General features: G+C 36.3%; 1 protein-coding gene across 4 annotated transcripts in view; it reads right to left on the minus strand.

Annotated features, from left to right (window-relative positions):
* LOC102050434 (uncharacterized oxidoreductase ZK1290.5-like) overlaps nt 1–27276 on the minus strand; it is a 51452-nt gene that overhangs the window by 17617 nt on the left and 6559 nt on the right. For all 4 annotated transcript variants that reach the window (XR_008734676.1, XR_008734675.1, XM_055724254.1 and 1 more), the window contains exons 2-3: nt 17874–18122; nt 10304–10405 (exon numbers count right to left, since the gene is read on the minus strand). Coding sequence is in view for 2 of the 4 variants with exons in the window: in XM_055724254.1 (XP_055580229.1) it covers nt 10304–10405; nt 17874–18122 (351 nt within the window). In the remaining 2 variants the exon portion in view is untranslated. The remainder of the gene's footprint in view (nt 1–10303; nt 10406–17873; nt 18123–27276) is intronic.

Below are 27276 nucleotides of genomic sequence, written 5' to 3' on the forward strand. Positions count from 1 at the left end.
AGGAGTTACAAAAAACATGCTGCTATTGCCCTTGAAGAATAAAGCTTTTATTTAAACCTGAAATAAAAGAAAATTCACAGATGTGAAATACAAAAGGGCTTATTAAACTTGTCTATCTACACAGAAAACTTCCATTTTTCCCCCCCTACAATATAATCTAAGATGGTTTGCTTCTAGCATACTTCTCATAGGAGACTTTTAAGTCTGTTTCATAGTCTCACTGCATTCACTGATAACAAGATTGTTGTTAGATTTCTCATCCAGAAATTTCAGGTCAGTTATGTTTTGTCTTAAGTGTCATCTGAGTCACTCCTCCTAAAATCAGTATTATGGCATTTCTGTGTTTAGGGTGATGTCACACAAAGGCCAAGAAAGTAAACATTTCCCCAGACACAGGAGAAACAAAAATTAGAATTTAAATGTTTTTGTGGAACCAGCATTTTCTTATTTTTTATTTTTTTTTAAAGGGAATACAAATAAAACATTTCATTTTCATTAAATCCACATATTTAGTTTTGGTAAGTTAGAACCTTTCATTTCAACTCCATTGCTTTGTTTTTAGTTACAGTCTAACACGTGAAAGTTAAAAGTCTTTTGACTTTTGTATTATATTACAATATAAAACACAATAAATATGAAAACAATTGCACAGCCTGACTGTATTAAAAATCTTATTTCAATGCACGGTGGAAACATGAATTTAAATCACTGGAATTTCCTGAAAAATAGAGAGTTTACATTTCAACAGTCAATCAATGGATTCTACTCTAGAGAATTGCTTCCATTTGCTTGATGGAAGATTAACACAGTTGCTCTGCACTGTCCAAGTCTGGGAAAGACTGTCTTAAAGCAGGAGATTAGGCAGAATTATTTCCACATTTACATCTGCTGGATCAATTCCTAAGAGTAAGAAAATGATGGACAAGAAAACAAAAGTCTGGTCAGCTCCTGGGCCTTATTTGACAGACCCACACTTGTGACTACGTACATCAAACAAGATCCATGAAATGATCACATCAGCAGGAGAAACAAAAACCTACACATTGAGAAACATGTGTAGAAGGGTCCCAACTCATTGCCTTGAAACAACTTGAGGGAAAGACACAACAGACACAGGGGGGACGTTTCTTTATATTTCCTCTCACAGAGCTCCAACACAGGTAGATGCCCCAGAGTTTGTGCCACAGGTCTCAAAACCACCAGAATGCTTTTGAAAAGGCTGGGGTGGAGGGGGAGAAGCATTTATTTTCAATTTAAGGCTTGTTTAGTGTGTGTAAAAATCCCGTTTCAGATGATTCAGGCACAATTCATGTCTTCGCTGTTGTGATAACAGGTGGTTTTAAAGTCCATACTTCATTTTAACTTGACCAGTTTAACTACTGCTGAAGATTAGGTCTTCAGAAATAGAAGTCTGCAATGTGCTAGCTGCAATCCCTCTAGAAAGTACACTTTACAATATACATTTATACCGACTTATTTACAAAGCCACAAAGCTTTGACTCCGGGAGAGAAAGCATCCTCCTTATCTGCTTGAGGAAATGAGTGGTTTGGCCCCTGTGAAGAAGATTTAAGTGCCAGGTGCAATAAATCAAGAGTTTGCAACTCCCCATTAGGTCCCCAAGCTTACTGAGGCTTTGTCCTACTCCTTGCAACTCTGACTTCACAAGCTTGAAGGAAAACTGGGCCATGATGCTTCTTTTATGCATGCTAAAAACTGACCGACCACAACTATGGAACAGAAATTTTCATCCAGCTTTGAAAAATTATCATGAAACTCTGCAAGACACATTAGAAAACGTATTGGCAAAATAATGGCTGATTACAGCAGGGAAAAATGACTATCTTTTCTATTCCACACAAAATGTCTTGGCCTCCACCACACTAGTAATTTCACCACACTGTATTACTCCCAGCTGTTGAGAAGCAATACATCACGATAATGGACTGGTTTGCAATGTAGTTGCGTATTAAGCTTAAAGCGTTTTTTAAGGCAACCTAGAGAATGAGTACTTATTTTTTCCTTTACTTAGTATAATACCAAATTATACAAAGTTTAATGGGCGCTGTTAGTCTTGCAACAAAAAAGCATAAATATGCTGCCTTGGCACCACAACATTGTTTTAGTACAATAGTGAGCCTTATCTTTCTCTAGCACTACTACGGACTGTTATCAAACTTCTAAATACCCTCTGAAATTAAATGCACAAAGTTCAGATCAAAAAGGTTTTTTAAATGACAAAACTGGATACTGGGTTTGTGAAGCCCATTTTCCTTCCCCTCCCTACTACTCTACATGAGTAAGAGCAAGGGAGAATTCCCACGTCCAGTGAACAGTGCCCATTCTGTTATATCTTCTATTCAGGCCACAGAATAAAAACACAAATGCATCCACTTTTCCCAGGAGGTCAACTGCAGTAACTGTATCTTTTTTAAAGCTGGTTACACAGGTTGGAAAGGTCCACATTCACTCTGATACGCTCGCTAATGGTATTACTCATAGAAACTATACAGGATTTGCTTTCAGCACTGCTTGCTAAATCAGAGCTGTAGGCTGAGTGTGCCCCCCATACAGACTGTAAGCCAAAGCCTTGATAAATAAAGCAGATGACTCTTTAGACAGAACCAATAAGGAATTAAGTTCTAAATCTATGAAACACCACTCGTTCCTACTTCACAGGCAAGAAAAAACACACCACCACCACCCCACAGACACCAAAAGGCTAAGTATCCTAAGACACACAGGAGACCGTGGCAGAATTGAGAACACAAAAATCATGCTTCCTCCCCCAAAGGATTTCTTTTTATCCTATTCGTTGCCACATTACATGTATTTATCTGCCTTAAAACAACCTTCCTGTTACTACAATTCTATGATCACTTCTCTACACATCACCTGTGAACCACGATGAACTGTGAGGACAAGAGGAGAGGAGGCATGAGTAGAAGTCAAGTTGTCAACTTCAGTGACTGAAAACTCATTATAAACATCCAATTTACACAACTGTAAAATGGTCAAACTGTTAAACAGCCTAATGCAGCAATACTAGTTTAATGTATTCTGTCTCTTTGACCCTGTAACTATGAAGGCAGTTTCCTGAACTTTTTGGACTTCCGTATCAGAAAGCATAATGATTCCCAACTAGTAGGAATTACAGCAACCTGACTGATGTCAGTAAAGAAATGCTGATATACAATAGCTAAAAATCTACGGCTTAAATTCAACATATGCAAACCAAACAAATGATGCCTTTTGCCCAAGTCATGTACATTATGTATTGAGACAAAAAGTTTTTTCCAACATGGGCTTTCCTTTTAAATGTATTTCAGCATTGCCTTCTTCCGAAGAGTTCTTATGTTCACACTGGAACATCTAGGCACTTCCGTGTGGGTACACAAATGCATAGATTTGCTTGAAGCAAGCTAAGCAAAACCAGCTTATTTTTACACTTATTATTACCCATGAAGTCCTTAAAATTAAGAAGGAAAAAAAGAAAAAAAGAACAAAACATAACAGGTTAGGACAGACATTCAAGCAAGTTTAGATTTGTTCTCTCTTTTATACCTGCACCACAATGACTTATTCTATGGCAATTTCTTATTCTTAAATAAGATACTGCACATTATGAAGACTTCTGTATGATCTTTAACATAAATGTGTAGCAATTTTTTTTTTTTTGCATACGTCTAATTGCTGTCTTATCTGATCAACAGGGTGTGGTGCAACCAACATCCTCACCAACTGCAGCCACCTTCAACCCATGAAAACACATCTCTGAACTATGTTTCTGATAATAACAAGCCCAGGAGACATTTTCGTCTGTACAGAGAGAACAGTATAGACAATGTGAAAAAGATGTGTTGATAGGAAAGTTAATTAATTGCTTTTACTTACTAAAACTTTAGTGCAACTTACAAACACGTTCACGGAAGACTTCTACCAACATAAACACTTGAGACAAATATTTTGTGGAGCTGTAACACAAATTTTTGAATTGTCAGCTGTTCATCATTTGACAATATAAGCATGATTTAAAGTAATTTTTCAGTAGAATATAAGCAAAATACGTCATCTAGGAAAGGATGTACTAGAAATTTGTGCCACCTACACAAAAACTGTATTTGGTTTACTGAACTCTCACTCATACTTTTAAGAGCTGATAGAAAATGGAGGAAGTAAAAATGATGACTGAACTGGTCTATGCCCAAAGCTGAAACGGACAAGAATATTGTTAAGGTTGATCAGATTTCTCCTCTTACTTGGAATTAGGCAAAACGTAACTTTTTTCCAATAACATAGTGACATGGCTTCAATTACTGAGCTAAACAATTTCTGTTACTTTATGGGACTCTCCTTGAATCATACATGTAGATTATTAAACTAACACTAATGGAATAATTGTATTTCTTTTGAAGAGCATTTCTCTATGTTTAACAAAATCATATGTTAACACATCAAGGAATTTCTGATGCAAATATGAGTACTTCATGTAAGCCTAAGCTGCACTGCTTACACTAAAAAGATAAGCAAAAAATTTTGTTCTTAGTAAAATGGCACCAAGTCCCAGTAGGATCTGAACCCAGAACAACCACTGCATTGCTACACTTGCCAACTTCAGGCAAATGCTGGCTGGAAGCCCTCATTCTTCCCAGCATTTTTAGATAGAGGAACAAGTAATCATGTGCATGTGTGTATGAGAAGCTTGCCGAGATGATGGGTTAGCCACAATGCCAAAATCAAAAGTCATTAAAGACACTGCATATGGAAAGGGTCATTTTGCTAGGAACAGACCGATTACCAGTGAGCATATATAATGACTATTCATGATGTCAAAGCAGCTTGCCACACTGCTTTCATCTGTCAGCAGACAAATGCCTATACAACCATGCTGCAGCTGTCAAGGGAATATTTGACTCAACGTATGTATCTTGGAATGGGTTCTGTAGGCAGTCTGGCCTCTGTCCTGAGGTATTGGAGAGGATAATTCCACAAAATGACAACATATGAGACCACAAAAATTCAAACCATAGCCTTGATATTACAAGAATCCTAGTTGATCTCAGCCGTTCCAACAGAAAGAACCAGTTATTATACACGAATATCTTACCGACCAGCATTAAGCATTTTTTTTTCTCTCTTTTCCCTCAGCACTGTTTACTCCATAACTCTTTAAAGGAAAATGTGTATGCAGGCTGTTGAACAAAGACACACATCTAGATTTTTCTGCCCCTCAGCACTGCAGTACAGATAGACACTTCTTTACTCTGACTGTGACCTTAAGACAGATGCGCATACAACAAAGGAGTTACCTGGCTCCTGTGAAACAGCTTCAATGGAACTACAGCAGATTAAGTCACCGAAGATAACAAAAAACCCCAAACAAAAACAAAACACCCCCCCACCCCCACCCCCATATTCTCAGGCTTAACAGCATTTAGATAAACTAATTCTTGGAACTGTAGGATTGTCCTCAGCTAGTAGAAATTGGTTTAGCAATAAGATCTTTCGGGCTATGAGTAGAGAGCCATCAGCTTGGTCTATGAGAACTCACACAGCATTTTTAGATGGGAGTTTTTAGAGCAGGTAGTGCCTTTATCCTATACTGTCAGGTACATACTAGAATTCTAAAAACAATAAAGAAAATAACTATCCTCCCCTATTCATTTGTTCCTAATTTTCAACATAAAGAAGCTGCAACAACTGACCAGTGGGAATTGCTGCAGGTCCTCAGGAGCATCTCAATTAGAAAAATCTCACGATCACTTGGGCCGACCACCAAGATGGAGTGCAGATTTCTGATCCCTGAGCTACCATAACAGATGGCACAATTCCCTCTGGAAGCAAGGCTGGGCCTAAACACATGCAAATCCCAGGATCTGAAGACTTATGAAAGACAACAGCCTGTAACACAAGTAAGAATCTCTGCACTGAATCCCCTTTTAACCAGAATGTGAATGTCTCATGAATCAAGCAGTGTTATAATTCACTAATACTATAACTAAGTATAATAATGTACTTTCTGTATGCTTTGGGGAAATGTACATACAATTTAGAAGTTTTGGTTCACGTTATAGAATAGTACAATTGCTATAGGTTTGTGCATCGCTGTAAATATGTACCTACCTTTGTTGACCAGGACTGTGTGACTTTCTCCCTGGAAAGATATTAAGGGAATCTAACAAATATAACGACTGGGCTCTTGCTATAAGGGAGGAATACTAAAGAAAGCAAACTAGAAGTATAACTTTGTCTTGTTTGTAGGAAAGAGAGGATAGAGGGTAAAAATCTACAAATTTCAGGTTAAAGAGAGAAAGAAGCTGGTAGGACTTTTAATGGACTAGAAGAAACACACTGAGGATTTAGCTGGGGCAGGGGTAGGGGGGAGATGAGAATGTTTAGCCAAACACTCTGTAGCTCAAAGCTAAACCAGAAAGGCACAGACTATGTTTCAGACACAACTCAGAGGGATTAAAACACCTGAAGTTGGTAAAGCTTTTAGGGTGTGTTATTTTAACATAGATTAAAAATGTATTACATAATTCTGTTACAGTAAAGGACAACAGCGGCTTCAGAATCTCTGTGAGTGTTTTTGGGCACACTCTTGTATCTGTCATAGTCTCCCTCATGAAACACCAAGAAAAACACCCAGGATTCTGAGAAATTGCTTTTAACCAGAAGTGAGATCTTGAGACAGTTGCTTAGTTGCTTCAGGCAGTAGGACAGAGGATTCAAGCACAAGGGTGAGAGTGCTAAAATACGAAACCTTCTTTGAAGAGTGTTCCTGAGACCCCACTCTTGGGACAGTAACCAGATTCTGTTTAGCTTCTAACTATATGAAGCGCATTGGATCCAAAGAGTGCAGCCCAAAATTTCAGTATGGTAAGTAATCAAGTGGAGAGGGTAACCAGATCTCTAACAAATACTGTTCAGATTCTCACTTTAAATTGTTCATGTTTCCAGTTCAAATCATACGAGGACAGAAGATTCTTTTGAAAAACGCTAACCTCAAATTCCTTTTGAAGAAATACAAAAACAGTATAGTGGTAAGCCACAGTGGGGATTTTTCAGTGATAGCAAAGGATCTCTCTCATCTCTCTAATCTATTATTTTCTATTTGTAAGAGTATTCTAATGTTACAGCTCAACTCCAAACCTTCATTAAGAGCATATATAGGAAGCACTACTAAGCAGTCAAGGATTAAGAAACAGCAAATTTAAGAATGCCCACACATCTCAATGAATGCACGTCTACCAGTTTACACAGCAATTTCATTGGCACATGCTGCATTCAAATAATAAACCTGTTATTTCTTCTACAGCCAGAGGTACTTTGAAATTTACTAGAATTGGACTCTATCTGAGGAGTTTTGTTTATTGTTTTATGCAGTAATTTTGACAATTAATTCAGAATTTTTTTTAACCTGTCACACAAGAGTTTTCATTATCTGGGGGCAGAGTCTTACAAATTAGCACATCCTGACAGGGGCACAGACCCAGAACCTCTGGTCTTTCCTCAGTTAGCTGGGTGAAAAGATACTTCAGGCCAGAAGCCCTGCAAGTTGTGCTACTGCAGCCCTGTGTCTCAGCTGCTATGTGCTGGCTCTCACATGAACCTGGTTGAATCTATCTTTGTAGACATGACCTAAAAAATTTAACTCAGAGTTATGAAGGTAGATGCAGTTGGGATTTTTCTTTTATCAACTTCTGACCATTGTGACGAATGTAAACAGTCACACAAGCTCAAAAAAATTTTGCATTAAATACTTCTACGGTCTTGGGTACTAACAGTTTATTTACCCTTGTCCTAGGGCAGTTGACAGTAACAATTAAAAGTCTATTAATAATTCACATTATTTTAAAATGTTGCTTACCCCAAGTAAGTGGAATTTTGCAGAATAAACACTAACTTGATTTAAAATGAAGTTGAACGAATGAGATTTTCAAATATCTGCATCAAATGATCTGCGAATACAGATAAGTGATTAAAGAAAATCTCAACTTCAGCCAGACCAACGACTTATGAAACAGTTAAAAGATGTCAATATTGACCCAAGTCTCTTGCAGATAAATACACATTATCTGACCTGTAATACAAACCAGTATTTTTTTTCTACAGAGATCAGTGTTTATTGTCACTGCACTCTCAGACACTGGTCAACGTGGACACAGCTAGTTGCTAAACCCACTAGCAAGTTGAATAATTATCAGTATTTCCTTCACGAATTGCCTGCAGAAGCACATTATTCATATAAATGGCTAATCCTTACATGTGAAGCTTTTAGTTTCTAATTATTTTTCTCCCCAGAATAAACATCTCCTGGGGTGGGGGAGTAAAAGGATTCAAACAGGAACCAATGACTACTGGAATCAACATCAAGTTCAGAGAAGATAAAGAACTTGCCTGTTCAGTACAGAGTTTACTATTTTCCCCCCAATAAATTAAGATTGTTTTTTCCCCTCAGTAAGTATTTTGACACAAGCCTATATTCAATTCATACCACGGCTTACATGCTGCTCACATAGCACATAGCAAGTCAGATACACAGCAAGTGTTTAATCTTCAGTGGAAAGTATAGTGGTTAACCACACAAACAAGTTATTTAACATTTTCCTCAAGAATCATTGCATTTCCATCTCCAGAGTGTTTAATATCTGCGTGTCATTTCAGTAACAAATAGTTATGGTCAGGACATCCAAAGTCTGTGTCCCCTAAAGCAAAGATATGGAGGTTAATGTTCTAAAGGCACTCAATTCAATGAGACAAATTTTCCTTCCCCTGTAGATGACCTAACTGAGGTAATTTAGACAACCAGAGCTGGAAAACTTATGCTTAGCTAAATGAATCATGAGCCTACAGAAGGCTTAAATTCAGAAAAAGTCTGAGGGTAGCAACATGCAAATTGATAACTGTTGAAGAAATGCAACTTCAGGAAAAATAAATATGAGTAATCTGTAAAGCTGTATCACACATAGGAACAAAAAACCAGAAGTAATTTTTCCTCTGCCTGTGAGGCTAGCGATAGTATTTCCAGCGTTATACTGGAAGACCACCCAATAGCTCACAGTCTCTCCAATTAAGAAGATAGAAAGAAAGAGAGAAACATGAAATTAATTAACTTAAATACTCATCAGGAAAAGATTTCTCAATGGAAAGATGAAGTACCTTGTCAAATAATCCATCTTTCAATTTAAAAGTCAGTGATGCTTTGAAATACTAGATCAGCGTAGTGTTTCTTTAAAAACTGAATGTTGTAATCCCTTACATGGCAGAAAACACTTTTTGCAACTTCCCTTACGCTTAATATAAAAAGCAACAACAAATGATGTTATCAAAGATAATTTACTTCTGTGTTTCCAGAGGCAGACCAAAAGTAACTGAAGAGTTGAAGTGTAAGAGAACAGGTTTATTTATTGCTCTGATAAAACTGGTAATGGCATACAGCCTGTAACTGCCTTTGTACAACCCTCCTGCTACAATCACTATTTCAATAACTGGGCTAGCAAACAGGCTACTTAATCCAACAAGTCTTCTCTCTGTCTGTGAAACTTCTCTGAAGCTGTAAACAGGGTGGTCCACATTGCCTAAGAACTGCATGACAGGATCTTCTCTTACGACATTATTTCTAATAATACTGCATACTTCAGGAGCAAAATCCACCTCTTCAATCTACATGACAAACTGGGATTGGGACAGAGTACTCTTCCTATGGCTATGAACATAAACTGAAGTTTGCAGTGCACCAAAAATCAAATTGACAGTTATCAGAGCTTGAAAGAATACCTCCTTTCTTTGATTTTTTTTTTTTCCCCCACAAAACTTAGTACCAGAGAATCTGTAGGAGTACCTTTTCCTCATCTAACCATTTTGTTTTGTTGACCTTTTCTAAAACACAAATGGATCTATGAAGTACCACAATATATGATAAATTGGCAAATGGCATCATACAATTAAAAAAAAAATCTAAAAGGAAGTAAACCAGCATCATTTGTACTTAAAACAGAGGCTACTACAAAGATGTTTTGTAGTGGCATATAGATTTCACTGTAATCTGTAGATCGCCTCAAGAAGGTATCATTAAACTCACGGGCAGAATTTGGTAATGCAACAAGCAACACAAAGCTCTCTTATTTAACTTACCAAAATGCTCATGCTGCAGTTTCCAAAGAGATTCACATAACTCACAAACACAAATCCCATTGGAATATGAGCAACCAATTCAAATTGAGTTTTTGAACATCTCTCATTCTGAATTGCCCAAATCCCAAAATGCACTGTAACTTCTTCTAAGATAGATTTTTATATCACCTTTCTCATAGAGCTCCTCCATTGCTCCCCAGGTTTCAGCTCGGACCTCTCGATTGCTTTTACCTGGAACATGTGTATCAGGCCAGTGTATTAAATAAAGATCTAAAAAAGAAACAGAACCAGACTACTCATTAAAGTGTCCAAAAAATATATGTATCAAACATATGAAGAAGCATTTTCCTTCCATAATGGCCCTAACATATTATCATCAAAACAGTTACAATGACTACTGCATGATCATTACTGCATACATCCATTTAGTCTTAATAAACAAAATCTACAACACCTCATTAACAACTAAAGGTAGTAGAAGTTGCACACGTGTCACACGTTAGAGGTCACTGTAATCAGAATTTGGTCACATATGCACTTAATAAGCTTTCAACACATAACATGCCCCATTTAAATCAAAAGGATTTTGGTCACTGGAATTAAGACTGGACTTCTCCTGAAGTGCTAAAAGTCTTGAAGTTTATGGAAGATAAATACATTTGGCAATTCTGTAGATATTTTATACCACCTCAGCAGTGAGTCTGTTTTTTTCCTTTCTAAAGGACACTTGCATTTATTAATTTCTGTTGGAAATTACAGCACATCTTTCATGCAGGTTTTTTTGCTAAAATTTTGTGGCAGCATTTGTGATTTTTTTAAGCCTTTTAAAATACTATTTTAATGGCACAAAATTACTCTTTACTACATTTTATGAAACATTAGCACAATTTCAAATGCAATTAAGATTTACTGCTGATGAAATTATCCAAGTAGTTACTGAAACTGGCAGTCTCAGGAAAGCATTTTTTTTGAGTCTTCTCTCCATGCAAGAAAAGACTATCCTTCTACTCAAAAAGGAAGCATTTCCAACAAACTAAAATTGAGAAATTTACATGTATTTGAATCAGAGGTCCAAATCAGATTACCTAAATTTCAAAAACAGTAAGACCTGTAAGTTCTTTATAATTTTGTAGACACTGTTAGATATTATGAAGGAGAAACTTAGGAAATACTTTGAAAACAACTACATTTGTATTTAAATTCTAACAGCAAATTACACAGATAATTGTAGGCATCTCAGTCAAAGAGATGTTGGTCTTTGCCACATTCATTACTCTGACACAAAACAGGAAAAGGAAATAAATGCATGACTGAAATGTGCATCATTGTCTGTGCACTTTATAGTATTCCTTTTTTGGCAGCTCAAATATAGAGTTAAGAATTAAAAAGATGGACTTGTTTGCATTCAATTAACAAAAAACTCTGCTCATTGCATCGCACCATTCATTTACAGCACCTCTTTCTGAAACACAGATCCTCTCCCATAATTTTTTTAATTCACATTTAAGGACTGCCCTAATGATTACTACACCAGTGGGCCAGCACATTAGCTTTCCACCTCTATAAATACAAATTCAACCTCGATTTAAGAGGAAAAGGTAACATAAAATTCACTATAATACATCAGTTACCATTTGGGTACATCACTGCAACACTGTTAAAGAGAGTATCTTCCTTAGACTAAGAGTCTAATTAGAACAGGACAGAATTTTGTACAGTAGCATACATTACACATGTATTGAGGAAAATGATTTTGGATGTTTCAGAAAAATCATGAGTTAAGTTTGCACTTTCTGATACCAGTAACTCATTAGATTTTTAAACATAACTGCTCAGACAAGCAAACAGCACACATACATAATGATTTGCAGCATCTGGATTTATGTCACATTTGAAGAGTTAAAATAAAAGTTGCTCATTCTTTGCCCTTATATACATGAAATCCACTCCCAATTTATAGAAGATTAGAAAAACCCAACCACATGTGCAGTCTTGTTCAGGAATGATCTGTGAGTAATTACTTTTTCTCCAACTGCTCTGAAAAAAAAGCAGCTGTATTTATAAAGAATAAATACCAATATATAGTATTGGAATAAATACCAATTTCTGTAACATTTAAGTGAAAACTATTATCAGGAAATTGATTAAAGAATTTGGTTGAAACCTCAGGACTAATCTAATTCTGTTGCCAATAAAGTCTCTTTTAAAATTTCCACTAATTAGACACAATCGCAAGGATTAGCATTAGGAATTGCTAGTATCAAGTGTTCATTTTGATCCAAAATCATATAAGTCATTGATGGTACTTACTGCATAGAGACTGCCATGTTTTAATTTTTTTGTTTGGATAAAGCAAGTACATAATATAAGTAGGTGTAAGTTACTGGTATCTGATATCTACCTCACTTAAAAATGGAAGATTTACATAACTTTAATTGCTGCTTTTTATGTTCTCCAGATCAGACTAATAAAAACTGCTTAACTATGCAGAAACATGTCATATAGCACCAACAAAAACCCAATCATTAACTTCAGCATAATTTCAGCAAAAGCTACTTTTCCAAAAGCCTGACTATTCAGGTAGACGTCACAGCTTGCAAGTGTTCACAGAAATAGCCACATCAGGGACTTCCACATACAAAGATACTTTGTACTCAGCCAAGAAACTGAAGCACTCAGAAGAATGACTTCTAACAGATTGGACAACTAAGCGATCTCTGGCCTTGGTTAAGTAAAAAATGCAGTAGATTACCCTTCCTTGTACTGGTGTCTGAGATTTCTTCAATCAGACATGTTGCTCCTTTATTTTAGAAAGATGATGTTATCAGGTATGTGATGTCCATATCATTTTATTATGTTTATTTTAATTTAGGGTTTTGGTTGAAATAAAAATTACTTCCCAGTTCAAAATACACACATTTAGGGCTAGAAAGCATCTGCTAGATCACAAACTGCAGTTCTCCTGACTGCAAGAACTGTTTGTGAAAGTTGTGGGGCAAAGGTACTTATCTCGGAGATAGAGTAGAATGGTCTCTCTGCCACTCACGCACAAACAACCCCAGCACAGCCAGGACCTGAAGGAATACAGTGTACCTTGCAATGAGCAATGGAGCTGCCACTCTATTTAAATAAACTAAGCACAGTTAATTTTACATTAGGATCTGCTTATTTCCACTGCATCTGTTAGAAAACTTTCCCTAATACCTGTAAGGCCAACAAAACCAGTAAGCACCTCACAAACCAAGGTCTATGATTTCATCTTCGTTTGTACATACATTCATACCTACACCCATATGCTTTCTTTTGCTTAGAATATTTTCCCTCCTGGGGGATTACAAGAGCACAAAAATTATTATAATTTTAAAAGCAAGAAATTAGTTTTAAGCTACTTGTCAAAACAGCTTAAGGTTCTAGTAATCAAGAAATGTGTAACTTTGTCACTGGAGGTTTTTAAGAACAGACTACATTTTAATCTGTTGAGAATGAAGGGGTTGTGCTTTGTAGCATGGGACAGATTAATTAATGCTTTGAGATGTCTCCCAACCATATATTTTTAAAATAATCTCAACTCAAAACAAAATACCCCCAAATCATTCACAGTATAAAGATGTACTTGAGCAAAAGAAAAAGCCTCCAAACATTCCCAATCATATTTTGTATTTACCACCTTTTTAAAGCATCCTTTACAGACAATCAGGCTGTAGTGGTACAGTGGTAAGTGAGGGCCTGAGGTTCATTCAAGTGTCAAAACAGCGCTGCAGGAAAACTAAAATTAACATGTGAACTACTTTCACACAGGCATTTAAAATAGAGTGGCTTATTACTCCTTAGTGGTTACACTGACATTTTACACATTCAAAAGGCAACAGCATGTTTGTCACTGAAATAGAAGTGCAATTTTATTCAAATTCATAACACTATTAGAGAAAAAAAAAAAAAAAGTCAAAATGTGCTAAAACAAACCTGGTTTTGAAGAATAAGCCCTGGCTCATATCAAACCTAAAAGCAAAAGTATATTTTTCAGTGTTTTGCAGAGTTATCTTAATGCAGTTGTTTTCCCTGCTTTTCTCAATCATCACTGCACTTACTACATAAACGATTACTTCTCTCCCACCTGATGTTTGTTCTGTTTTGTTTTTTTATTCTATTGGAACAAGGATCAATGTGAAGCAACCAGCAAAATGTTCTGAATTAATACACAATCTGAAGTGGGTGCATTATCATAATTCATGTGATTCATCTATCACACTGAATATGCTGATAGAACACTTGTCCAGCTCCAGTTGAGGATTTGTGATAGCTTAGATTTGCCTAAATGTGACAGACTTTGAACAGTCAAAAGGAAAATGAAATTTTTTACAAATTCAGTAAACCACAAATCGCAAAGAAACTACTTTGGAGGTTTGATCCAAATCCCAAGGAATGTATTCTGCTGCTGCCAAACCTGTAAGATCTACTGCCAATTCATATTGGTTTACTGTGACTGCCAGTTGAGGACCACATTTAGAAAATGCAAGGAGCAGAATATCTGTTACAACCACTGCCCACACATAATACAAATTTCCAGTTTCTCATGGATATGTAATCTACCAATTCAAATAAAAATCCTGGAACAGTGTTTCTCCCAATACTATTTGCCCAAAAAGTGTTTTTCAAAAAGGTTTCATAACAATATTTTATATGGAACACTTTTTCCTCTTACAAGCTGTGACTGCTTTCAACAGTTCATCTGTTTCAACAGCTGGCATTCTATATACTGCTAATGCACAGATATATCAATTCCAGTTAGATTATTTCCTGTGTCTCTAATTCAGTCTGTGAACTTATGTATTCCATAAACTCACTCAAAAATATTAACAGGTCCTTTCTTGGAACAGAAAGCTTAGCTACACATTTAGCTGCTAGGGCTCTAACAGCTTTTTATTTTTGTAGTCTTCTGAATGACTAATTTTCCCTCCAACATAACAGATATGTTATTTAGGATCTTTCAATTTTCTATATGAACCACATATCTTTATGAAAATGCTATGAACCCCTCACATATTCGGTTAATATCACATAACGAAATGACGACATGCTGATTTTGGTACGTTTCATGTACCTTTATTTCACATTCCTATTTCACAGAAAAATTGCCAGCATCAACACGTGCCTGTAACTAAATAATTTACTTTCATACATAAGCTTGGGCACAAATGGCCCTGTTATTACCTAACTTCTTCTGTCATGGATTTCATGTCCTTTCTATGGTACAGGCTGGCCAGCAGAAAAGGGACACAAAAATGCAGGTATGAATGAAAATAGCTAGAATATCTAAGCTTGGTTCTACAGCCTTATAACCATATTTTCAAACCCTTCTTCTGCATTCCAGTTACTTCTGTCACACTTGTAGTAAGCCTCATTTTGCAACAAAAAGCTCTTACTCTCAGCATTCTTGAAACACTTGACAAGTTCATGTTTCAACATATTGGCACTGTTCGCTTGAAAATCCTTCCAACAGCACCTTCCAGCTGAGCGCTTTCAGAAAGGAGGTACAGGACTCCCAGCGTATGATGCTTTCTGTGAGCCCCAGGAAACACACCATGTATTGCACCTCCTCTAAAGTTCTACTTCATCAGCACACACAGCACTAAAGATAGAACTTCTCTCTTTCACATAAGTGCAGATCATACAGTGTTTAACAAAGATGGTCTGTGGAATTGATACAACAGAGATCAAACTTAAGCAGCCAAAACTGTTACTCCACTTGCCATCCCATCTTTCTTGTGGAGGTCACTATCCTCACTGACAGATCAGTGAACTGCATGTGAAGTATTTCCTAAGCCATCACAGTTTACAAATCACCAAGTTAAAGCAAGCTGAAGCCAACATTGATTTAGGTCGCTATGTCAGACTAAGTGGTGGTTCAGGAAGAGCTTTACAAATTTTTCAGACATCTCCACATCAGTGGAAGAAAGGTGAGGAAGGGAGGGAAGATGGGTAATGGTATTAAAGAAAAATAAAATCTAGTATGGAGGCAAATTGCACAGTCAGCTGGAATATTCCTTAATTTATCTTAGCAATATGAGCAAAAGAAGTCTCAGAGCTGAACCTACCACACAAACTGACAATTGTTTATGTCAGCCCAAGGATTCACTCACATGGTGACAGTATTTGTGCATTTCTTGCTCTCAGATTTTTTTAAAATTTGTTTCATTTATTTCTGCTTAGCAGCAATAGGCAGACAGTATTTGTGTGAGCACCTACTTTCAACAGTCTACTACTTGAGAAAATAAAAGCAAATTACAGTATTAAAAGGAATCACTGAAAATTATTTCCTGGAAGTGAGTCAAGTTTTCCTCTCATCAACATTCAGCACCAGTGTCATAGCAAGCAGAAGCAAGCAAGCAAACACAAAACGTAACAAGCAGAAAGCAGAGAGGAGGAAACATGTTATTTCTTAATTTAGAGGAGAAAGTCAGGACTTGAAACTCAGTTTATTAAAGTCTCCTTGCAGTGACCTGTGTCTACACAGCAGAGACAAAAAGGTAATTTTAATTAATTTTGCATTATTCTGTACCTGTGCAGGAAGTTAAGGGAGACATTTCCAGAAAGAATTAAGCCAAAGATGTGCATACAAGTATCTCAGTCTTCAACAAATAAAGGGTTTTTCTCCCTTCATCTTGCAAAGTACCCAAGCAAAAAAACAGTGAATACAGCACAAAGTTGCAATTAATATTATATGATATTAATTTTGCAAAATCTGTAGTACTTCACAAAAGCTGTTTACTTGAAGTTTATTTACTGGAAACAGGGGGACAGGGTGAGGAAAGAAAAGCAAAATGAGGGTTTTCAGGACACTGACAGATAACGTCTGATGGTTAGGTCAATTATTCCTTGATTATCGGCATAAATACTATTTCCACTTGTATCATTTTTATATTATTACTTTAAATACATCTTCCTCTACCTCCACTTTATTTTCATTACTCCAGCTAGGGAAGAAGTAGCAAAAGCATTTTAAAAAATACCATGTTTTTTTGTTGGGTACCTCCTCTCCTATGACCTGTTGCAAAGAATTAATCAGCATCAGCATTACAGCTCTGCCTGTCTAATAAGGGAGTAACAATATCACATCTTTGACTACGATAAGTTTATGATCGGGGTAAGTTTAAAAGTGCGTAAGTCTAATTCAGTGTTAGATTTAGTTTGCTAAAGTCTTGTTGATACCCCTGACATTTTCCCCAAAGCATACTGCATCAGACAGACCAAACCAAAGGCAGCTAATCAGGATTTTTAAATGTTAATAGACCTACAAAATAAGTTTCAGAAAGGACTCCCAATTCCTTGAGATTTAACAGACCACAGAAGATAGTGGGCATTTTTGTTACCCTGCTACCAACAAACTATTGTAAAATTTCTGCATCCTTGTTTCATAGGTTTTGGGTGTTCTTAGCAAAATATATACAATTCATGTAGTGGTTCCTCAAATTGATTTAACAATGCAACATACCTTTAGAAGACACACATTGATCTGTTTTAAAACATTTGCAACAACAAAAAATCCTGTGCTCTCAACTGTATGCATGTGAACTTTCTAGAGAACAAACAGCACAAGAAATCTGCAAATGTGTAAATAAAGGCAGAATTTGGTTTTTATGATCCATCTGTAATACATAGTTTTTTTCAGGAATTCATTCACCTTTGCAAATACTCACATGGAAGGCACAATTAATGAACTATATGTAAAGGTTCATACCAAGATATTCAACACCAAGTCTTTCACATGACTCCAAGCAGGCTTTTTTTGTGTTTTCATAGCCATAATCACTATGCCACAGTTTGGTAGTTATCCAGAGATCCTCTCGCTTCACATCACTCTCTTCTATGGCCTTTTGGAGGAGAGATTCACAGCCATATCTTTTTGCTGTGTCAATATGACGAATGCCACATTTTCGTAATGCATGGACTACAGCATCATGGGAATAACCACCTTGATGGGAAGTACCTAAACAAACAAAATCAAAAGTCAATTGTCAGCAGTGACTTGAGGGACATATTTAATCATTCTTTTTAATTTTGGGGTTTTTTTTTTGGTACACTGTCACAGAATCTTCTCATTTAATTTCCTAATAGTAAAGAAATGGGAATGAATAGATCTCTAGGCTGGAAAAATACACAAAGTGCTAGAATGTTGACAGTGATCTCAAAAAAAAAAAAAATTCCAGCAAAATCAAATATTAACAGCATTTAACTGTAAAGAAGTTATTTCAGAATTCAGGCTGAAGACCAGCAAAGAGAAAACACATGCTTTATGGAAAATTAGTATATGGCACTTATTTTTCATACAGGAGCACATTTAGAGATTAAAATACTAACAAAAAGAAATTAAAGACAATGTAGGCAATTCACTTTGCAGAACGCATATCCTGAAACTTTTACTCTGTTAAACATCTGCTAGCTTCAAGTTATTATTGCATTGTACAACCCCAGACCTGGCCATACTGCAGGTGCAATTCATATAATGTCAAGCTCAGCAGTCACCAAAACAATGGAATCCTACACAAGAGTTACAGAATGGGCATACAGGGAGTTTCAGTAACAAAGTACTGTGACTCTCATTGTGTAGGTATTCTCTGGATGTGTATTTGGCATGTCAAGGGGACGGAAGGAGGAGGAGACTCAGCAGGAAAAGCAACCAGCAGGAGGACTGTCAGATAAAGAACTGGTTGAGAGCAAGGAGGATGATGTTTCTACTTACCCTTTCCTGTTAGTTGTTTTTCCTGCCATGAGCCCCTCACCCATTCACCCTCACACACACACTTCCCACAAACAGTATTTTCTACAGTTTGTTAGACGAAACGCTCAGTCAGTTCCAGTCAGCTACCAAAGCCATCTTCCAAGATGATCAGTACTTAAAGGCCCTAGTACCATAAACAATAGCTAGCATGCAAATGGTCACCAGTTTCAGAAGGGCCCTGTTACAGTTGTGACCGCTGACATCAACACAGTCTTCAGCCACTGCTGAATCCAAATAAATAAAGGACTCCAGGTGAAAGAAGAACAATATAAAGTGAAATCTGTATCTGCTGTTAACTTTCTCTTTCCCTGCAAACATAATACTTATTTCTCCATCAAACACTACCTGCATATTGTGAAATTAAGAAATTTATATGGCTACCCAGACTATCAGAAAAAGGAAACAAATGAAAATACACAGATTTACCTTAGACTCATCCTTGGAACCTCCCATAACTGAACTGGAGAGAGAACACCCACAGGAGTCTGCACGACTTTTTCACATGCATTGTAACAATGCAAGCAAGAGTGACAACTTGCAAAAGTCCTACCTGCATGTAAGGCAAGCCAGGTTCTCCTAAGTGCTTAATATTTTTATTCATTTGTAATCCTAGAAGAAAAGTCTGTGATAACTCTGTAATCTTACTCACCACTCCAAATCATTATAAATATTATATTGGCTGATGTCACACACATACACCTGAGGATAATGACATTCTGCTAATCACAATGGGACAACTCCCACTTTAAGTTTATGACCTACAAAATAGAGAGTATTGAATCCTTGATTTATCTTCATGGATTTTTAAGTGATGAAATTATGATACTATATTCCTACAATTTTGACATGTGTATCGTAAGTATTTTACCTTCCAAATGTAAACAATTTTAATGTTTTAAAAGACAAAACTTCAAAGCTTTTTTATGCATAGCCACTAACTGTGATTAATAATTGACTTAATTTCTAAGTTGCCTAGAAACAGATATCCCTGTAACTTGTTTTACGTGAAAATAAGTCAAGCCAGATCAAATTTCATTTTAAAAATAGCCATTTCAAAATCTTGATGAATGTTTAAGAATTTTAGATGAATGCATTGCTACTATATTGCAACTATGGACAAAGAATACACATACAATTATTATATTATTCAGATCCTAAAGGATTTTTATTAAAGAATTATATAACCAGCATAGACAAATTACTATACTTTTTCATAACCACTCCTTCACTTTTAATAAGCTGGTACTGGTGCCAAATAAATGAGGTTGTAACTATTGTGTCTGTTTCTGGCTGAATGGACATTTCTAAGCACAGAATGAATGGAGTTCATTTAGAGGTCTTGCAAATGGACTCAGACTCTTCATGCATAATGGATTTCAGTAAGAACATTTAGGACAAACAACTTTTTTTTTTTATTTTTTATTTTAACCCCTTTAAGTTAAAGGGAGAGAACGGGAAAGAAGGAAAATTCAGAATAATTTTGTTATTGTTTCCTAAGCGGTGATGGCAAGCACACTTGTTTCACAGGAAATAGAGACCAAAATCAGTCTGGAGAGAATTATCTCAGCTTCTATGCCTAAAAATGTACTACAACACTAGTGATGCACTGAACAGTAATTAAAAAGAATGCTTAACAAGTATTTAATATTACCCCTTTGCAACCCAACTTAATAATGAACAACAGGTTTCTAAGGTAATTATGCAACCAACACAACAGCTTCTAGACTTATGTTACAATTCATAAATGCAGAAGGATGACAAAAGAAGCTGGACAGACTTAAATTTCAAATCTGGGTTTAACATGATTTGAACACATTAACATTCTTACATGTTTGGGATTATTCTTTGTTCACAGAGATGTAATTCACACTGTGCATGTACATTTAAAGACAAAATCCAATCTCACATTTAAAACTAATATGAACTAGCACCCATTGCATCCCCTTATTGCTTCTAAAAAACAGTGAATTAATATATTTTGATTCTCTGATAAGAAGGAATTCCTTTTAATAAATGAAGTCAAACATAAATAAGTCTGGAAAAGGTCCTTATTTTTTAGCTAGTATTTTAACTTCTTTTCCCAGGGGAATATCACTGTTCTCTCACAGACTGCACTAACCTAAATTTTGACAGATCTGAAGATGTCCAAGTTAATTACATTCCTACAGATTTTTTGAAAATTGGTGGCTGGTAGAGACAAGGATATGGATAGGTCAAAAGATACAAATCAATTGAAAACTAGGCTTAATTAGTTACATTGGGTTTTTGTCATGATTACTCATCACTTTCTTGATATCCTGAAAAACACTGCTATCAAAACTGGGATAAGCAATGTGCTCTGATAATCCTAAGAAAGTTTCAAAGACTATTAGGAAGGCAGAATCCTGTTCACAATACAGTTGCTACAGAGGGGAAACCCTCCCAAATAAACAAAAAAACCCCCAAACAAACAAAACCCAATCAGCAACACTGCCAAGCCCCCCCCTCTGAAATCAACATCCCCCGATTTCCTGCCCCTCGCCCCCCCAAAAAAAACAAACTGTAAAACCCACCACCAAGATGTAAGACAAATCACACACCAAAATACTAACACACACAGTTTTATGCACCATCTCAGCTGACCCTCAGCCTCATTAAACTTTCTGTCCTTCATGGAAGCTGCAGAACTACAGACAGAGACACAAAGCACAAGCAGTTTTTCAAAAGAGAATCAGGACCTACTTTTCCTGGTTTTTCCCTCCCTTTGTGGAAGAGCGTGTCTTCATGTTCTTTGTGAAATGTGAAAGTATTATTTAACTGAGTATATAAAAATGTTCTGTGACATGAATAATTTTGGTTACTTGAAATTGATGGAATCATTTACATTAGAAGAGTTCCTGCTAGTGAAACCACAGCCGAGATATTTAGAGATCCTATCAGAGATTAATGATCTTTTGACATCAGTGCTCAGCACATTAAAACAGTTGACAAACAACATACCTACAAAAATGCCCATTCCTTTTCCGATTTCTTTATCTCCAAGTAATCACTTAAGAACTCTTAAAAGCAAAAGTTCAAACATCCTTTTATCAATGTTTACAAACTTATCGTGTATATATGGTATTGTATATCATAATAGGCTTGAAATACCTTGTTCTAATAGTTTTATTTCTATTATTTCAATATTACATCAATATTAAGGCCACACAGTGTATCTTATAAATATATTCAAATTTTTGTTGTCAACACAACTTGATTTTGCTAATTAAATTATGAGAAAATTTGATAATAAAACAAAGTGTTGCCTATACATAGAACAAATGAACATATAACACATCTCAAGGTTTATTGCTAATCCATTCACAAAACCATATGCCTCTTCTATGGAATTGCTCAATGACAGACAATCCTTACTTGCTGCCCTTGCTTACTGACTTACTGCCTCCTTCACCTACTTCTGTATTCATATGATCCTCTGACAAGTTGATTCAGATTGTAAAATAGCCAAAAAAGTATATAGTCTTAGAATTATTAATGAACTTTAACAACACCCCAGAGGGAAAAACACATATTTCAGGCAAGGGGCAAGCAAATTTTGGGCAAGAAAAATTCCCTGTTTAGCAGCAGCAGCTAAATGACTTGACATATTCAGTGTTTTTATTAAAACACGAAAAAATCCAAAATGCAACCAAGAAACAAAAATCAAATCACAGTTGTGTTCAAGCCAACTACCAAATGATCAGAAAGACCTTCTCCATGAACTTGCCTCTGGAGCCTTTCTTTCCAACATGTTCCCCAGCACCATCCCTAGAGCTGCTTTCAGACAACCAGGTAATGTGACACTAACTTTTTCTATAGCCACAGCACTAGAACCAGGGTTCTTACTGCTATAATTTGGCATATTTTTTACTTAACAGGGTCAGTTATTCTGAAAATCATATTTAGTATCACATGACAAAGGATTCATAGCATCCTCTCTTCTTTTGTAGAGTGCAAGGCTTTCCTCTGCAGCAGGTGAAATCAAATGAAGTCAAGCTCTTTATGAGGCTATTATACTTACAATTTTCATAAGGTGGCTACAGAGTATTCCAAGTCATGGGATCCAAACTTAATCCCAATAACTTTTACAAAATAACTTGGACATTTTATGCAGAGTGCAAGAATGGCATTTAATATATACATAATGGAGCAGATGCCCTTGCAGAAATGGAACCTATAGAGACTACGGGCTTCTAGAAGAACCAGCAGGACAATGTCAACAGAAAGGTACTATGCAAATGTGTATTATATAACCAAAGCTTTGGCCAGAACTAAAGTAGCACACAGGTTTATCTAAAACTCAGTCATTTAAGACCATCAAAGCTGTATAAAAGTTGCACAAATAATTGCATTTTGTGAGGCTACAGCACAAAAATGCCAATGCAGTGCTGTAATGCCAATAAACAGGTGCTGATAGTGGTTGATGGTTGATGTGTACAAACATGGTGCAATATAAGCCTCAGTAGTTGAAGTATGGGCATGAATTTGCTTCTGCAAGCCTCAAAGGACAGTGAGGACTGTCCTGCCAGCACCACAGTAAGGCAAGTACTCCCATATTGTAACACCATACTGGCATAAGGTTAATCAGAGAACTGGTGACAGAGGTCTTTGTTGTATTTAACACATTTTATGCATTACAGCTGTACTGTATGCATGTGGTATTTTCATGTTCCTAAACAATATCACTATGCTAATGAAACTCTGTTAATAGACCTGGCCTATGGAGAGCCTAGAGATTACAAAATGAAGTTTCTCTTGCTTCTGCAAACCCTATCTGGATTATGGATATTAACTTTTATATATATGTTTTACTTTGTCAATGTTTCTCCTTTTTTTTTTTTTTCCAAATACAATACATTGCTTAGTGCAAAGCAGTCACTGTGGGACCGTTTTTCTCCTTTGTGACTCAGAATAGATGCTTAGAATTCAATAACACGAGGAAGAAAAGTAGGCAAGCATGATTTTAAACTCTGCAATTCTACTCAGGCACCAAGGAACAGAATGCAGGAATACAGTTTTGTCGCAATGCAAAATGGTAGGAGAGAGCCATTACATATTTATTATGTATCCAGGGAAAGGGAAGCCAGAATTGCTAGTTTTCTCTCTTCCTGAGAGGAAGGAAGAAATGGCAATGAGCCATTGTTGACAGAAGCACTCTATTCCCTCCATCCCAAAGAGGCTCTGACTGTAAAGGATATTCAGATCATCCAAGGTAAAATGAGCATGTATCTCTGGTCACTGACCTACCATTTATCTAGTCAGAACGTTAGAAAAGGGAGTATAAAAGAACTTCTCAGAATGTGTCTCACAGCAAGCCCAGAAAATCTGCAAGTAGCATCTATCATCAGTGGGATGCTATAGCTCTGACACGGCACCAATTCACTAATGTTATTTCTTGCAGCAAAAATACACTATCACCCAAAAAATGCAAATATTTTTCCTGCAGGAGTAAAGAGGTTTCCACTGGAAAGTGCCAGCCATTTAAATTATTCAGCTGTTGCATACAAATATTTTTATCATTTAACTTCTTGATTAAATTTTATAGGGAAGGACAACTCTGGGAAGTCGCCTATACATTTGAAAGGCAATTATGAATGTGTAATCCATGTAGAAATTTCATAAGCAGAGCAGCAGCACACATTTAAATGCCTTTACAGACAGACTGCCAAATCTTGAAGCCTTTTCTTTCACTCCACTCTTTCCCACCGCCGTGAGAACTATTTCTCATTAACAACCAAATTGGTTTCAGATGCTCTGCTATAAGATGTTACCTTAGAAACCATTTGGTAAAAGACTGTGGCTTCCTTCCATAGAAATCTCAAGCAGTGAAAAGGCAGATTTTCTGGCATAAATCAAATCCAATTTCTAGGGTTCACTAAACCTTTTCTTCTCAGAATAATGTTTTGTGACTAGATCTTAGCAGTTAATAGTGCACAAAGAATTGCTGGTGTGAACCAGTTTTAAATTATTTTCATTCTATTCCCTCTGTTAACTCAATTGAAATGACTTCTAGTACTGATCATACCTTGATAGAACTTTTAACTTCATAACTAATAAGGATATGTACTCTCTACAGCAAATAATGTTTTTCCTCCCCTTTAATACATCTTAAACTATCTGACAAAGACTATACTTCACAATAAATGAGACAGAACTGTGACAATTTTTTCCTCCTCCAAACAGCTTCCACAAAGAACAATAAAAAGGAAAACATACTAAATTCGTACTCTGTACTTACGTAGGACATTATCATAATAATCCCTGCTGTGAAAGTTTGACTTAAAATTAAGTAGAGGGACTGCAATTTTTAAACATGTAGTGGATCATGAGACCAGTAATTAAAAAACACTTAAGAGTACTGTAAAGATAACATTACAGAAAAGATTATAAAAAGAACTGCAATTTATAGTGACTTGTAGCTTACAAGATGAAAATGTACGTACAATAAAACACCACTGTGAGATCCTAATTCAAGATTATGTTCAATCTGATGGCTAATTTTTGACATCACAGCAGTGCCCTTTATACCTACCAGACTACTCACAGAATAAGTGCAATTGTGAATCGTGACAAGATCTTACTCCTCCAATACCACGTGACACTGCAAGGTCAGAGACTTGCAGTGTCCCACTGCTAACTAATTGCATTCATGAGTTCAAAGGACAGCAGCAGCCCAGCTATCAGTAGAGCACATTAAAACTGAACAATAAGGAATGTTTCTGATCAAATGCTTCTTCCCCCGCACATCATCTAAATGTATTTTCTCAAGGTTTCCAAGACAAACAACATTTCTTGTAGTCCCTCCTCTCACATTGCACATTCAACCTTAGAATAGTATGTATTAGAATGCAAAGCACTTCCATTCAGGCGTTAAGCCTGGGGAACAGACCTCACAGTTATAAAACTGATGTAAAGCCACAAAGATGTCTTTCCTTTTTCTCTCCCCTCTGCAAGGAGGATTTTTGTATCGCTCTCTGTGCTTGGCATAAACATTAGAAGAAATGGAGAAAGTTTAGGAATCAGTACCTCCCTCCTTCCCTTTTGGAGGCATGAGGAACTACTGCAATTTAGGTTACAGCAGCATGTGACATCACCATTCAATGCTGCCAGAACTATGCCAGGGAACTCTGGCAAGGAAAAAAAAAGTATGATGACTAAAATCGGCTACATGAAGGTTGAAAGATACAAGTCAGCTTTTTTCCTCCCACCCCGAGTTTGGTAACATTTTTCTACATTACAGAAACATGGTGAAAGACAACAGTTAAATATCCTGGAGCTTGCTTCTCTGTTAATTTCAAACTGGTTACAAGTAATTTCTTCAACTAGTGGGTAATCGAGCTTGTAACACTTAAAAGTATTAATGACAACAGGAAATTTAAAAGCATACACATAAAGTGTCTCTGATTATATTAATAAAGGCTTTAATTATTAAACAGTGATAGAAAGCCAAATTTTTCTTTATTCCTTAGACTTGGTGATGGACATTTAAAATTCATCAGCAACAGGGTGATAACCAAAAAGAATCCAGCATGAGAAAGGAAGCTATCTTTCTGCTGTTAAATCACAGTTCATATGTCAAAATACAAATAAGGTAAAATCCCCAGCAAAAATATAAAAAGCTGTCCTCATAAATTTGTAGGTATACAAAGAGAGCAGAGACAAAGCAGCAATTTCCCCTAGAAAAAAACCTACGAACTTTCTGTACTGTGTATACTCTCATACAAGCAAAACTTGGCCCAGCATTTTGCCCCAGATACATTTACTAGTACCCTTTATAACAACATTTGTACAGCATTTGGTCTTTTTTCAATGAATAAAACACCCCCACGCTGGAAGTAGGTGAAGTTAGAAGAAAGCCAGGAAGGTAAGAGTTCAGCAGGTTTAGTCAGGTTAGGACAGAATACTGCTTTGTTCAACTGTCTACAAATGCACAGCTGTCTGGAATATGGCCACATTTTGTACATGGGAGAAGTTAAATATCTGGAGGCCCTCAAAGCTCAAGTACAACTTCTCAAGGTCAGATCTACTGAAACGGTGGATGAATTGAGACAGAAAGATTTATAGATGTGGTATTTTGTTCATCACAAGAGGCTATTAAGGCAACTTGGTAACCATGGGTGAGAAGCAAAGTCCCGACAGAACAAAAAAAAAAAAAAAAAGAAATGGTTGAGACCTGAAACAAAGGGAAGAAATAAACAGCCGATTCTTACTACAGGGTAAGATTAATAGAAAGGAGTGCCATAGGTCTTGGTATCAGGACCACTGTTCCATAAATTTTCTTAAGAACCGAAGCCATGAAGAAACAAGAGCCATGAATAATAATAAAAAAAAAAAGACGGTAACA

The sequence above is a fragment of the Falco cherrug genome, chromosome 12 (assembly GCF_023634085.1).
Source record: "Falco cherrug isolate bFalChe1 chromosome 12, bFalChe1.pri, whole genome shotgun sequence".
In the NCBI taxonomy this organism is placed as follows: Eukaryota; Metazoa; Chordata; class Aves; order Falconiformes; family Falconidae; genus Falco; species Falco cherrug.